The following is a 15,557-nucleotide window of genomic DNA, read 5'->3' on the forward strand; positions in this document are numbered from 1 at the left end:
TTGTTTCCCCTCATCCAGCCCATTACCGCCTCTAAGCATTCAATCAGAGGAGACACACTATCCTTAGATGACGCAACACTCTGGAGAGGCTGCCTATGCAGCCACCCCAGTCTCTGGTTTCCGGGACTCTCCCAGCATGAGAGATTGGGGGTGGGGGGGGTGTGCTCCTGAGGAAGTGGCCTTTTAAGGCAACCTCCAGAGCTGACTGGCAATGCCATGCTTTGTAGAAGGACACCTCAAATCATGGCACTCAGTTGGGCACTGCTCTGCAGAGGCCACACATCTATTTTCTCATCTGTGGGGAGGAGGAGGAGGAGGACAGTGTTGCTGCTGCTGCTACGTCTGTTGTGGCATCGTGCATCGTCCTGCCTCCAATAGCAGGGCGCCTTGCACCGTCGCTGAGTCCAGAACCCTCCTTTGGACGACGCAGCAACCCTCAGCAGTGTCATCCGCTCTGTGCAAAGTTCATTCTGCAACGTCAGACTTTTCTGCAACCTGTTTAGAGGCAGCCCTACGTGAAAAACCTTTTGAGATTTCAGTGCAGAGTTCCTCTGGGCAGGGAGCCTGTGTGGCGTAGTGGCGAGAGTGTTGGGCTGGGAGTTGGGAGATCCGGATTCAAGTCCCCACTTGGCCGTGGAAGCTCAGTCGACTGACTTTGGGCCAGTCGACTCTCAGCTCAACCTACCTCACAGAGTGGTTGTTTAGGGTGACCATATGAAAAGGAGGACAGGGCCCCTGTATCTTTAACAGTTGCATAGAAAAGGGAATTTCAGCAGGTGTCATCTGTGTATATGGAGAACCTGGTGAAATTCCCTCTTCATCACAACAGTTAAAGTGCAGGAGCCCTGCCCTCCTCTGTATCTGGTCACTCTAGCTATACTCTTGCAGCTTTAACTGTTGTGATGAAGAGGGAATTTCACCAGGTGCTGCATGCATACAAAGGACACCTGCTGAAATTCCCTTTTCTATGTAACCGTTAAAGGGAAAGGAGCCCTGTCCTCCTTTTCATAGGGTCACCCTATGGTTGTTGTGAGATTAAAAATGGAGATGAGGATTATGTACTCCGCCTTGCATTCCTTAAGGAGGAGGAAAAAAGGCGGGATGTAAATGTAATATGAAATGAAAGGGACAATGAGGCCAGGTCTCAGTGCTCTGGGAGAAGTTGCAGCCATCTTATCAGAGGCACCTGCTGGGGAAGGAAAGGCACTCCATGATGCTACCACTGCCAGATTCCCAGGAGCAAGAATGGGGATGGGAGCCCTCATGGGCCCGGCTCTCCTCCTTCAGGGATGTTGGGTAGGGTGACCATATGGAAATTAGGACAGGGCTCCTGTATTTTTAACAGGAAAGGGAATTTCAGCAGGTGTCATTTGTATGCCTGCAGCACCTGGTGAAAGTCCAGGTGAACCGCCCAGAGAGCTTCGGCTATTGGGCTGTATAGAAATGCAATAAATAAATAAAATCATCACCACAATTAAAGCTGCAGGAGCTATACTAGAGTGAATAGTCACAAAAGAGGGCAGGGCTCCTGCAGCTTTAACTGTTGGGATGAAGAGGGAATTTCACCCTCATGCATACAGATGACACCTGCTGAAATCCCCTTTACAATACAACTGTTAAAGATACAGGAGCCCTATCCTTTCCATATGGTCACCCTAGTGTTGGGTGACCCCATCTAGGGATCATAGACCCACCTGCCCTGAGTCATCATCGCCTTTGATAGCTGTTAGTCATTCCCCCAGTGTCTGCATTAATTTCAGCAATGAGTAATTACACATTTTTCCAAGGGTGTGTGACTGAACTAATCCATGTTAGGGGGGGTGCATTTAAGTCTGTGCTGCCATGTTGTGTAAAAATGTATTTGGCCTTGGTGTGTGTGTGTAAGTGTAAGTAAGCGAGTGAGAGCGATATTCACAATTCTTGTGTATGTGTATATATTTAGTGTTTGGTGTGGATGGATTCTATCCTTAATATATGAACATAGGAAGCCGCCTTATATATATATATATATATATGAGTCAGACCATTGGTCCATCTAGCCGGGTATTGCCAACACTGACTGGCAGCAGTTCTCTAAGGTTTCAGGCAGGATTCTTTCCTTGCCCTACCCGAAGAAGCCGGGGATCGCACTGGGGAAATCATTAATATTAATAATTATTGATTATTATTATTGTGATGGAATACATATTGGCTTTGATTATTAGCTAGTATGTTCCATATGCTTTTAAATGATGGGATATATGCAGCAATACTATGTAGGTGTACTCAGAAGTAAGTCTCAATGAATTCAGTGGAACTTATTCCCATGTAAGCATGCATATGCGTGTAAGGAATGGATTTCTATCCTTTCCCCACCCCTCACCTCCAGCTTTTCTTTCGACTTTGGAGAACCCAGCTCCACCAGAAATGGCTCCCCCTGTATTGTTACTCTGGATACATTTGCAGGGTCAGAGGAGGGGGTTGGTGTTGGTTAGGGTGACCATATTTTGGAAACCAAAAAGGAAGACAACATGGTTGCAATGTTAAAATTATTTTTAAAAAATAATTTTAAAACCTCAAACTTTTTTTAAAAAATCCTAAAACTCAGTGGATGGACAGATCTGTTTCAAACTTGGCATAGCTAAAGTCCTTGTTAAGAGCATCATGGTGCCAAGTTTCATGTCTTTATCTTTAAAAATAACATTTTTAAAAAAATAATTAAATCCTCAAATTTTAAAAAAATCATAAAAATCAATGGATGAACAGATCTGTTTCAAATTTTGTATGGCTAAAGCTCTACCTAAAAGCTATCATGGTGCCAACTTTCATCTCTTTATCTTTAAAAATGATGATTTTAAAAATAATTTTAAAACCTCAATTTTTAAAAAAATCCTAAAAAATCAACGGATGAACGGATCTGTTTCAAATTTGGTATGACTAAAGCCCGTCCTAAGAGCTACCATTGTGCCAAGTTTCATGTCTTTATCTTAAAAAATGACGGAGTTATAAGCATTTTTGTTAATTCCCATTATAGCTGCTCTTTGGGAGGGAAATCCGGATTTCCCCTCCCCTCCCGGATTTGTCACCAAAAACCCGGGCAAATCCGGTCATATGGTCACCCTAGTGTTGGTGGGTTGAACTGTTTGTAAATTTGGGCCTAGAGTCCATTTTGTTTTGCTGTATAATGCTTCTCAGTCACATTGTGAATATGTGGTGTGTGTTTTTAAAAAAAATCCTTTCTTTTTGCTGGTGTAAACGAACATATATTTCTGGCTAAATTCCTCCTGTTTAATGTTTGCTGGGCCACAATTAAAATAAAAACTGTGATTATGTCAACCAAACGCTTTTGCTTGCAGTTATTTACTCTTAATTGCCTGCTGTCTCAGTTTCCCTGTGTGTGAAATGGGTTTTGTGGTCTCTAACCTCCCTTTAATTGAAATCTTGGAGAAATGGGCTCGTGTACAAATGCTGCTCTCTGTGTTGTCATGCACTCTGGATACATTGGAGTGTTTCTGTTTAAGCATTAAAAAACAACACCCGGCTCTCTTTTGGTTCTGTGAACTTAGTATGCTATGATTATGTGACCCAAACTCATTCTCTTTCTTGCAGTCCTTGATTGCAATTGACGGCTGCCTCAGTTTGCCTGTGTGAAGTAGGCTCTTTGCTTTCAATAAATCGGCTCTGCCACAAACTTCGTGTGACCATATGAAAAGGAGGTCAGGGCTTCTGTATCTTTAACAGTTGTATTGAAAAGGGAATTTAAACAGGTGTCATAGTTATGCAGGCAGCACCTGGTGAAATTCTCTCTTCAGCACAACAATTAAAGCTGTAGGAGCCCTGCCCTCTTAACCAGGTACAGAAGAGGGCAGGGCTCCCGCGGCTTTAACTGTTGTGCTGAAGATGGAATTTCATCAGGTTCTCCATATATACAAATGACACCTGCTGAAATTCCCCTTTCAATACAACTGTTAAAGATACAGGAGCCCTGTCCTCCTTTTCATGTGTTCACCCTACACAAACTGTTTTCTCTGTGTTTTTATTCTGGAGAAATGTGGTGCAGTAGCTAAAGTGTTGGACTGGGAGTCAGGAGATCCGGGTTCTAGTCCCCACTCGGCCATGGAAACCCTCTGGGTGGCTTTGGGCCAGTCACACACTCTCAGCCCAACCCACCTCACAGGGTTGTTGTTGTGAGGATAAAATGGAGAGGATTATGTATGCCGCCTTGGGTTCCTTGGAGGAAAAAAGGCGGGATATAAATGCAATAATAAATAAATAAATAAATTTGGGATGAATGGGTTCAACTCTGGGATGATCGAGAAGAGATCCTGGGCCGCCTCTGTGTGACAACCTTTCAAGGACTTGAAGAGTACTGTCATGTCTCCCCTCAATCTTTCTTAAGACGAAACCCATCCATCCTAGCACCAGTTTTGAGAGTTTGTACCTTGTGCTGGGCCAAGGAGACAGTACAGGTATGCTTCTGGTGTACCACCCACCCCACTGCCCAGCAGTCTCCCTTCCCAAGCTGGCTGGGGTGGGCTCGGAGGTGTTGGGGAACCCTAGCACTGTAGTTTTGGGGAACTTCAATATCCTTGCCCAGGCTGTCCTGACAGGGCCTGCTCAGGACTTCATGGCTACCATGACAAACATGGGGCTGTCTCAGTACATTGTTGGCCCTACACATGTGGCAGGTCACGGGGAGGGGGGGTGTTTCAACAACCCCGTTATGGACAGATCATTTCCTTGTGAAATTTGGTTTGCTGGTAGCAGAGCCTCCCTTCAGGGGTGGGGGACCAATTAAAATGGTCCACCCCCAGAGACTTATGCAATCTGAAGGATTCCTGAATGCTCTGGGGGATTTTCCGGCTGATAGGGCTGGCGATTTCGTCGAAGCCATGGTCTCACTATGGAATGGGGAGATGAGAAAGGCCATGTGGGATTACATTGGGAAGTAAACCAGTCATCGGACTTATTGCAGCTACAGCAATCTTGCAGAAATACTCAGCCTGAGGGCCAAACTAGCCATGAGTTCATTCACACAATGAGCAATTGGAAATTAATTTATTAAAGGTATTTCAATATTGCTTTATAGACTGACATCACAAAGCAGTTTACATGGAATTATTAGAACAATGAAATCAATGAAGTTATGGAATAAGCATGAAAAAGACAAACAACTCTTTGTCTTGGAGAAGCTGAGTCTGCGTCTTCGCCTCTCAGAGCAAGATGGGAGTCCACATGCCAGTGGCACGACCCTCCACTGGGTCTTGAGTGCTGTGGTGGGTCTACAGCACCCATAAGGTGCCTCCTCAGGACACCATCTCTGTGGCTCATTGAGCCTGCATTGGGGCAGAGAGAGGTCATATCCCTCCACAAGCCCTGGGAAAAAGATACCCAGGAGGAGTGAAAAAGGCTACGTCGCATCAAACTGGAAGCCCTGAGCCTTATTTTAATGGGAGAGGTGGTTAACTCCACCTCTGCTGGAAGTCTGACCCCATCCCTGGAAGTCCCACTTCCGGAGTCCTGCCCCAGAAGGAAGGATCACTGGATGGGGGTCCTGTGACTCATCTATGAAGTCATCATACCTCCAATAGGATGGGGGTGTAGATCCCTGCTGTACATGTGGAGGACTAGAAGAGACCCCATAGGGCCTTTTCCAACCCCATGCCCAAACTCCCTACCCTGGAGGGAGGGATCACCTGATGAGGGCAGGTGACCTGTCCACAAACTCATCATGCCACCTGGTCATCTTCAGCCACTATAGCATGATCAATTTGTGGAGGGGTCACACGATCCCATCAGGTAAACTGTCTATCCAGGGCAGGACTTGTGAAACTGGGACATGTTGGGATGGGGTCTGCTACCTTACCTCCCAGATCTTGCCCTGTGATGGAAGCTCTCTTCTGTGTCACTTTTCTTCCAGACAGTGTAACGCGTGTGAGTGCCTGGCTGTGTTTTGTCCCCTGACTGCTGTGTCAACCCCTCCTGCCTGTTGACCCCTACCCCAAATTTAGCTGTAAATTAGGCAAATCTGCATAATTAACAGGTGAAATGTATGCAAATCCCTATTTGCACAATTTAAGCAAAGACCAAACAAATGTGTAAAAAGTCCCCAGAAGTAGAGGAAACTGCACGGCTCTAGTCACAAAAGCAAGCCGAGTCTGGTATGCCGCGGCAGTCTGGCAAGGCCAAAGGCGCCAGATTTCTGGGCAACGGACACCCCTAACCCCTGTACCTAACTGCTTGCAGCGCCCCACATGTATGACAGGGGCTAAACAGACAAATTCATAGGGGAGTCCCATGACCCCCATCAGGTGATGCCTCGCTCTGGGACGTCCGGGGATGGGGTGGGGCTTCTGGCAGACGTGGGGCTAAACCCCCCTCTGAATAAGGGGGAGGGCTTAGCGTTTGAGGTGAGGCAGCCTTTTCAAGAGTCCCTTGACCTCTTCACTTCGTCTTCCATTGCAGGCTCTCCCAATGCCAAGTCCAGGCACCTTTCATTGTGCCACATGGAGACGGAGACGAGGGAGGAGGATGAAGATGTTCCCTTGACCTGGATGAAGGGAGGGGGATTGGCTGCGAGTGCTTCCTCCCCTGAAGCGCTAAGAATGGATTTCCTCACTTGATGCCAGGCCTAGGAGAAGTGGTTAGGGTTTGAGGTGAGGCAGCCTTTCCAAGGGTCCCTTGACCTCTTCACCCTGTCTCCCATTGCACCTTTCATTGTGCCACATGGAGATGTTCCCTTGACCTGGACAAAGGGAGGGGCATTGGCTGCGAATGCTTCCTCCCCTGAAGCTCTAGAAATGGGTTTCCTCACTTGGTGTCAGGCCCGGGGGGACTGGTGCGCACTCAGCATTCACTGTCTGTTCTGGATCACCATCCAGAACAATTCAGGATCCCCATCGGAGACAGGGATAGGACCTTGGAGAGCCCTGTGGATGAAGTGGTGGCTAGAGGTTCCTCACATTGTTCAGGAGAAGGTCTGTAGTCCACATAGGCCTTAAGAAAGGAGGTTGTGCCTGGTCTTTCAGTGGCTCCACCTACGTTGCCTATTAACTGGAGCTCTTCAAGGGTTCCGTAGTCTTGGGAGCTGAGAAAGAGGGGAAGATGGAGGTATAAAAGGAGGTGCTGAGGATGCCCCCTGAGGTGATATTATGTGTGCTTTGTCTTAATCCAACCACACAGGGTCTTCTGGAGCCTCCAATCTAGGAGACAAGATCCCTTCCCCGTCTCTAGGCACACCCCATCTCACCTGACCTGGTCCAGGCTTTGAGTGATGTCATTTGTGAACTTTCTGGATGAGTTGATGCGCCTGGACATGCATGGAGGCTCCCACGAGCATTCCTCTAGATGATAACCTTTCCCATATTTCAGTACTTGTTGCACAATTGTAATTCCCCACTTGTCTTTTGATGAACCAAGCAGGTACCCCGGCAGGTGAGGTGGAAGGTCAAAGGAATGCTTGCTTTAGATGTTTACCCCAATTCCGTGAGGGCTGCAAGTTCAAGCTCTGACAGGGAATGCAGCTGGCCCCCAGGGATGCAAAGTCCTGGGACGAGGACTAACAAAGCCCTATGAAGAGAGACTGAAAGAACTGGGCATGTTTAGCCTGTGTTAGAGCAGTGCGACGGTGGAATCAGTTACCTAGGGAGGTTGTGGGCTCTCCCACACTAGAGGCCTTCAAGAGGCAGCTGGACAAGCATCTGTCAGGGATGCTTTAGGGTGGATTCCTGCATTGAGCAGGGGGTTGGACTCGATGGCCTTGTAGGCCCCTTCCAACTCTGCTATTCTATGATTCTATGATTCTATGGTCCATGGGGCAGTCATAGTGGTGATAAGGGGTGGGCAGGCTTTCTTCTCCCACTGATTTGAAGATGTCTTAAAAATGAGCATTCTTGTTGGGAAGTTGTGGTCCTGACTCAGGGGAGAGACAGTGGCTGCAGATTGGATCACGTGACCCTGGAAGCAGGTCTCTCAGCAGTTGGCTGAACTGAATCAGATGGGCAAACCATACTGCAATGGTTAAAAGGATTGTGTTGAACAAGCCAGGCAGTCCCCAATACAATTGGAAAGTGGCATGAGGTGAGCTCATTAAAGGACAGCCATTGCCCATGGTTCTGGATTTCAGTCCTATATCCTGAATTCCATGTTGGACGGGGCCAGGTGTCAACGGGCGTCCATCAATGGCTTCAAGAAGGATCAGAGCAGCTTTGGAAAGAGGAAAATACGTCCTTGCCGGAGAGGCAAACTGACTAGTTAGCAAAGATGGGGCTTCCGTTTGTGGGTTAGTGCCTCTGTGATGTAGGGCAAACTGCTGTGGGGCGCATCACAGTGGAGCCCGTGGATTTTCCTATCATCCAATTACTGAAGATTTTCCCTGGATGCACTGCAGCAGAGTGTCCCAATTGGCCACGATCCAAACACAAGCGGAGCTGGCGGCGGTGGCCCTTCTCCTGGGCTGAGAGAGGAGCCTGTGCCCCAACAAACTGCATGGGTTTATGGCCTTCTAACCAATTTCTCGGGTGGCCCAGGCACTTGGCACTACAGCACCATCGTCCCCAGAGAATGGCCCAGGCAGGGACGAGCCCTTTTCTGGGACTCCAAACATCCCTCTATGCGGAGACAACAATTAATCAGGTCTGGCAACTTCATAGGTATGTCCAAGGCTCATTCACCTTAATTAGGATCTACCAGACCCGGCTGGAATTGATCGAGGATGGCAGCCTCGTTCCAACCTAGGTCTTAGATGCAGAGCCAGAAAGCCCTGGCATACTCTCAGATGGAACTCGTCCCTTGGTGAAGTCAGCAAATATAGGAATTGCCTGTTTCTGCCTTCAGAGGATCCCTGAAACACCTGTATCATCTCAGCAAGAAAGGCCATATAGCTACTCGGGAGAGGGCTCTGGCTCAGGAAATAGAATCATAGAATCATAGAATAGCAGAGTTGGAAGAGGCCTACAAGGCCATCGAGTCCAACCCCCTGCTCAATGCAGGAATCCACCCTAAAGCATCCCTGACAGATGGTTGTCCAGCTGCCTCTTGAAGGCCTCTAGTGTGGGAGAGCCCACAACCTCCCTAGGTAAGTGTTCTGCCAAAAAAGCCCAGGTCAAAAGGATAGAAAACAGATCTTTAATGTAATGAAAGAACTCCAAGGCATTTCAGCCCTCAGCTCCTTCTTCGGTGTTCTTTGTGGATTATACCTCATTTTGCTCAGCCTTAATTTACTTTTCCAGCTAATTTTGGGAATGTGAACTATGGCCTGGAACGGGTATCGGAAGTCGGCTTTCATGGAAGTTTCAGAGCTTATTATATCTTTCCGATCTAGTAATGTGTGAGTCACGAGTTTGGTTGAATTACCTCACTTAGAAACTGCCGTTCCGGCTCATTTTGCAGAATATGGACTGTGGCCCAGAACAGGTACTGGAACACAGTTTCAGTGGAAGTTTTGTGGCTTTTTATATCTTTGACACCTAGTCAGGTGTAAGTTTGGTTGAGTTGTCTCAGTTGGAAGCTGCTGTTCTGGCCTGTTTTGTGCAAAATGGACTATGGCCCCAAAGGGGTACCGGAACGTGGTTTCCGCAGATTTTTGTGGCTTATTATATCTATCCCACCTAGTAATGTGAGGAGGGTAACCAGGATGATCAGGGGTCTGGAAACAAAGCCCTATGAAGAGAGGATGAAAGAACTGGGCATGTTTAGCCTGGAGAAGAGAAGATTGAGGGGAGACAGGATAGCACTCTTCAAATACTTAAAAGGTTGTCACACAGAGGAGGGCCAGGATCTCTTCTCGATCCTCCCAGAGTGCAGGACACGGAATAACGGGCTCAAGTTAAAGGAAGCCAGATTCCAGCTGGACCTCAGGAAAAACTTCCTGACTGTTAGAGCAGTACGACAATGGAATCAGTCGCCTGGTGAGGTTGTGGCCTCTCCCACACTAGAGGCCTTCAAGAGGCAGCTGGACAACCATCTGTCAGAGATGCTTTAGGGTGGATTCCTGCATTGAGCAGGGGGTTGGACTCGATGGCCTTGTAGGCCCCTTCCAACTCTGCTATTCTATGATTCTATGTGTGAGAGGTGAGTTTGGTTGATTTCAGTTATTCAGAAGTGGCTGTTCCGGGCCACCCATTCTGTTCTGGATGTTGTTCTGGGAGTTATGAGGTTAATAGTGATACAATATTGCAAGGGTTTTAGTCCTAAAATATCATGCTGAAGTGTTTCTAACAAATGCCACTTTTTTTTCTTTCCCCCCCTTTTTTTGCATTTTTTTTTAATATAAGGTGTTGTTCCGGCCCATTTCGTTCCGGCTTTTACACTGTCCCAAGTTTTACAGCCAAAACAAAACAAAACACGCCCTGGCTGAACCGTTTCATTCATCACGTCCAGAACAGAAAACAGAAATCGCTGCCGGCAGCAGCCCAACGTGATGCAACGCAAGACGCTCCCCGGGCCCGCTTGGGAGAGATGCAGAGAACGGATCTTGCAGCGTGGTCATCGAAGGGTTAACGGGATCGAGCTGGATGCCTAGAGAGGAAGGGGATTTGGGGAGGAAGGGAGGGGTCCTGTCCTCCACAGGAAATGCGCTTTCCTCCCCCCCCATCCGAAAAGGCCCTTCTTGTCTGCCTCCCCCCTTTTTCTCCAGAGGAAAGAGGAGCTTAAGCGTCTTCCAGGTGTTGCATCGGTGCCTCCTGGGTTGGGTTCAGGTGAGACCCCCTCCCTGCCTTGTGCATTGGGCTGAAGGCGGGTCCTTGGGTTGCAGCGGGAGAGACATGGGGGGCAGGAGAGGGTGGGGGGAGATTATGGCGGGGGTGAAGATGCCCAAATTCAACCTCCGGCAGGTCAGAGCGTTATATGGTTTTGCGTCATGGAGAGGAGCTGGATCGCCCCCCGTTTTACCCCATAGGTGGGTGACCTGTGCGGCTGACCTACTTGGGATCCCCCACCCCACAGTATCACGGAGCTTCCTCCCCACTTTCAAAAGACCAGGTGCCCAATTTTAGCAGGTCACCCACATTTGCGGCGGCGACGGCGGGGTGTGTTTAAAGGGGAACTGGAAGATCAAGTCCATTTCTCAGACTGATTCATTCATTAAACTGCTCTACGCGGGTTAAAATCCTCCCCCCGTGGATGCGGCTCTGCTCCCCCCGCCCCCTACACAAATGTGGGTCGCCTGATGCAATCCTGCATGTGGCTGAGATGCTCCGTCATTCCCCGCTGGATTGGCCGGACTGACAAAAGCAAACAAAGGTGGGCGGAGAGACACGAGGTGCCCCTGCAAGGCCGGCCCTCCCACGAGGCAGCTAATGTCGGGAGCCCAGGAAGCGGGAGCAAATTCTTAGTTATTTAAATGACTATTATTAGCATTTTACTACCGGGCGGAGTGGGGAGGCGCAGGGTGGGTGGGTGGATGGATGGATTTTTTTTTTTTTTTGCAAAACGCAGCAAAAGGGAGGCCTGCAAGGGAGAGGCAGCTGCAGAGAAAAGCCAGACAAGGCTGATAATAGCTGGATTTTAAAAAGTGGGAGAGGCAAAATTATAGAGAATAAAAAAATAGGCATTTATTTATTATTTATTTATTTATTTAAGCATTTTTATCCCACCATTCAGCCAAAAAAGGCTCTCACGGTGGCTTGCAAAAATATTTCTTGACAGTCCCTGCCCACAGACTTACAATCTAAAAGACATGGCACAAAAGGAATGGGGATTGGGAGGGAGGAGGAGGGGGGAAAGAAAGCAAATTCAGGCACCACATTCTTAGTTTCAAAGTTCAGCAGTGACAGTTGACCGCCGTTTTTCAGGTATGAAAAAGTCTGAACAGAAAGAAAGAAAGGAAAAAGCAAACTTGGACAAAGTAGTGGCTGTGGGGCACGAAATTGTGGACTCCTCTTGGGAGAAATTTTGCTCTGTTTCAGTGAGGCAGCTCCTAGCTATGATAGGGTGACCCTATGGAAAGGAGGACAGAGCTCCTGCATCTTTTAACAGTTGCATAGAAAAGGGAATTTCAGCAGGTGTCATTTGTCTGCCTGCAGCATCTGGTGAAATTCCCTCTTCATCACAACAGTTAAACCTGCAGGAGCCCTGCCTTCTTGACCAGATAAAAAAGAGTACAGGGCTACTGCAGCTTTAACTGTTATGATGAAGAGGGAATTCATACAAGGTTATGTTATTATCCTATAAAGCCCTAAACAAGATGGGGCCAGGATACCTAGCAGGCCGCCTTCCCTTATATACACCCAGACGACGTTTACGATCATCAGAGGAGGCCCTGCTCATCATTCCAAGATGAACACAATGTCATCACGAAGAACCTCAATGGTGGGACTTCTCTTTAGCGGCACCCACCCTCTGGAAAACCCTCCCTCGTGGGGTTCGGGAGGCGGAAAATGTAACATCCTTCAAATGCCTCCTGAAAACATATCTTTGTAGACAAGCTTTCTAGTTTTATATGACATTTATAAATGTTTTAAATCTTGATTTCGTATATTATGCTTTTAATTGTAAACTGCCCAGAGAGTCTTGGCTGTTGGGCAGTATAAATATGTAACAAATAAATAAGTAAAATTTCACCAGCTTCTCCATATATACAAAAGGACACCTGCTAAAATTCCCTTTTCTGTACAACTGTTAAAGATACAGGAGCCCTGTCCTCTTTTCCATAGGGTCACCCTAAACTATGATAGTTAGGAATAATGGAGCTTACATCTGCAGAGGCAGAAAATCATAGAGAAATATTATGGATCTTTTCAATTGTATCATATAAAACAAAGTGCCTAAAGTAAAGAGGAATGTATGTGTTCATCAGAAATTTTAGCTTAATATGCATTCATGAATTCTGTTGATTAATCCATTGACTTTTCACAATCAGATGGCTAATCAAATAAAGATTTCTTTAAAGGACTGACAGCCATAATTTAAACCAATTTTAAGATAGGTGAGTGAAAGAGAGGCTCAAGTAGAATATGGCAGGAGCAGAAGGTGTCACGGAGAGGGTGTGTGGCTGGGGAATTGGATAAAGAACAGGGAAGAGAGAGGCCAGGAGTGGGAATGTACTTTTAGCGCAGCCTTCCTCAAGATTTTAATAAGATTTTAATCTTATATCAACTTTGCTGTGTGGTTTTATCCTGGTTGCGCTTTTTATACTGTATTTCGTAATTGTGTTTTTAACCAGTTGGGTGTTTTATTGTGGTTTTAATTTTTGTGAACCGCCCAGAGAGCTTCGGCTATTGGGCGGTATAAAAATGTAATAAATAAATTAAATAAATAAATAAATAAACCTGGGGCGCTCCAGATGTGTTGGACTGCATCTCCCAGAATGCCCCAGCCAGCTGGCTGGGGCATTCTGGGAGTTGTAGTCCAACACATCTGGAGCGCCCCAGGTTGAGGAAGGCTGTTTTAGCGGGATGAATGGCTAGAGGTGGATCTGCATGTGGGGGTGGGGTGAGAAGTGTTCTGACTCTCAAGCCAGGGAAGGATTTTGATCAGTGGTTCTCAGGTGAAGGGTTCTCCCCACGTCTCTAGTTTCTTGTTCTAGGACAAGACTGGCTTACTAGCTGGAGTCCTGCCCATTTTCATCTTGTCTCGACAGTACGATAATTCCTTAGCAGAACAAAGCCTTGTCTTTGCAGAGATTTAGTAGCACTGCTCACATACACTAATATCTCTCCAGATACAGAAGAGGGAAGACTCATAGGATCATAGAATCGTAGAGTTGGAAGGGGCCTATAAGGCCAACAGACGTTTCAGTCCTATGGTAAACTGCCCAGTGTTACGACCCCCTTTTGTCCTCCTTTATTCCTATCTATAATTAAAGGAACCCAAATAGGGGGAAATTTGTCAGAATGCTGCTCACTGACCCTTTTCTGGCATCACAACCACCAGCCCAGCACTCTTTATTCACCCTTGTCCTTCACTGCTGCCACCACAGAATCATAGAATAGCAAAGTTGGAATCGTAAGGCAAAGTAAGGCCATTGAGTCCAACCCCATGCTCAATGCAGGAATCCACCCTAAAGCATCCCTGACAGATGGTTGTCCAGCTGCCTCTTGAAGGCCTCTAGTGTGGGAGAGGCCACAACCTCCCTAGGTAACTGATTCCATTGTCGTACTGCTCTAACAGTCAGGAAGTTTTTCCTGATGTCCAGCTGGAATCTGGCTTCCTTTAACTTGAGCCCGTTATTCCGTGTCCTGTACTCTGGGAGGATCGAGAAGAGATCCTGGCTCTCCTCTGAGTGACAACCTTTTAAGTATTTGAAGAGTGCTATCATGTCTCCCCTCAATCTTCTCTTCTCCAGGCTAAACATGCCCAGTTCTTTCAGTCTCTCTTCATAGGGCTTTGTTTCTAGACCCCTGATCATCCTGGTTGCCCTCCTCTGAACACACTCCAGCTTGTCTGTGTCCTTCTTGAATTGTGGAGCCCAGAATTGGACACAATACTCTACATGAGGCCTAACCAGGGCCGAATAGAGAGGAACCAGTACCTCACGCAACTTGGAAGCTATACTTCTATTAATGCAGCCCAAAATAGCATTTGCCTTTCTTGCAGCCATATCCCACTGTTGGCTCATATTCAGCTTGTGATCTACAACAATTCCAAGATCCTTCTCGTTTGTAGTATTGCTGAGCCAAGTATCCCCCATCTTGTAACTGTGCCTTTGGTTTCTTTTTCCTAGGTGTACAGCTTGGCAATTATCCCTATTCAATTTCATTCTGTTGTTTTCAGCCCAGCACTCCAGTCTATCAAGATCACTTTGAAGTTTGTTTCTGTCTTCCAGGGTATTAGCTATCCCACCCAATTTTGTGTCATCTGCAAATTTGATAAGTGTTCCTTGGACCTCCTCATCCAAATCATTAATAAAAATGTTGAAGAGCACTGGGCCCAGGACTGAGCCCTGTGGTACCCCACTCGTTGCCTCTCCCCAGTTTGAGAAGGTTCCATTGATAAGTACTCTTTGAGTCCGATTCTGAAGAGTGCTATCATGTCTCCCCACAGCCTTCTCTTCTCCAGGCTAAACATGCCCAGTTCTTTCAGGCTCTCTTCATAGGGTTTCCAGACCTCTGATCATCCTTGTTGCCCTCCTCTGAAAACACTCCAGCTTGTCTGTGTCCTTCTTGAAGTGTGGTGCCCAGAACTGGACACAATACTCAAGATTAGGCCTAACCAGTCCCAAATAGAGGAGAATAGACGAGAGTTTCTTTGGAAAAGTTTGAGGATATTTTGGAACACAAATAAAATAACCAAGCAAAGCTCTGTTGGCCCTCAAGCACTAAGAGACCCTGATGCTATTAAGATGGGGAGCAGTGGGGAAATCACTGTCCTGAGAAAGGACAGAGCAGAATGTCCTGGGTGAGGGCATGGTTGGCTTAGAGGAGCAGTTCCAACATTTCAGCCATTTCTGCTACCAGGAGACTGAGGAGCCCTGAGAGATTTGCAACCAGCTCCACTCTCTTTCCCGTCGGTGGCTGAAGCCGGAGCGACACACGAAAAACCAAATCCTGGACCTGGTGATCCTGGAGCAGTTCCTGACCATCCTGCCAGCGGAGATGGCGAGCTGGGTGAAGGAATGCGGAGCGGAGACCGGTTCCCAG

At 47.2% G+C, this 15,557-nt stretch overlaps 2 protein-coding genes across 2 annotated transcripts in view; both read left to right on the forward strand.

Annotated features, from left to right (window-relative positions):
• LOC134395616 (zinc finger protein 197-like) overlaps positions 1 to 15,557 on the forward strand; it is a 148,595-nt gene that overhangs the window by 36,103 nt on the left and 96,935 nt on the right. The gene's annotated exons all lie outside the window — the stretch shown is intronic.
• The window catches only part of LOC134396962 (zinc finger protein 420-like), a 46,850-nt gene that overhangs the window by 23,946 nt on the left and 7,347 nt on the right, over positions 1 to 15,557 (forward strand). Inside the window, exon 7 of the mRNA XM_063123575.1 lies at positions 15,438 to 15,524. Within this exon, the coding sequence (XP_062979645.1) occupies positions 15,438 to 15,524 (87 nt within the window). The remainder of the gene's footprint in view (positions 1 to 15,437; positions 15,525 to 15,557) is intronic.

Source organism: Elgaria multicarinata, chromosome 3, assembly GCF_023053635.1.
Source record: "Elgaria multicarinata webbii isolate HBS135686 ecotype San Diego chromosome 3, rElgMul1.1.pri, whole genome shotgun sequence".
In the NCBI taxonomy this organism is placed as follows: Eukaryota; Metazoa; Chordata; class Lepidosauria; order Squamata; family Anguidae; genus Elgaria; species Elgaria multicarinata.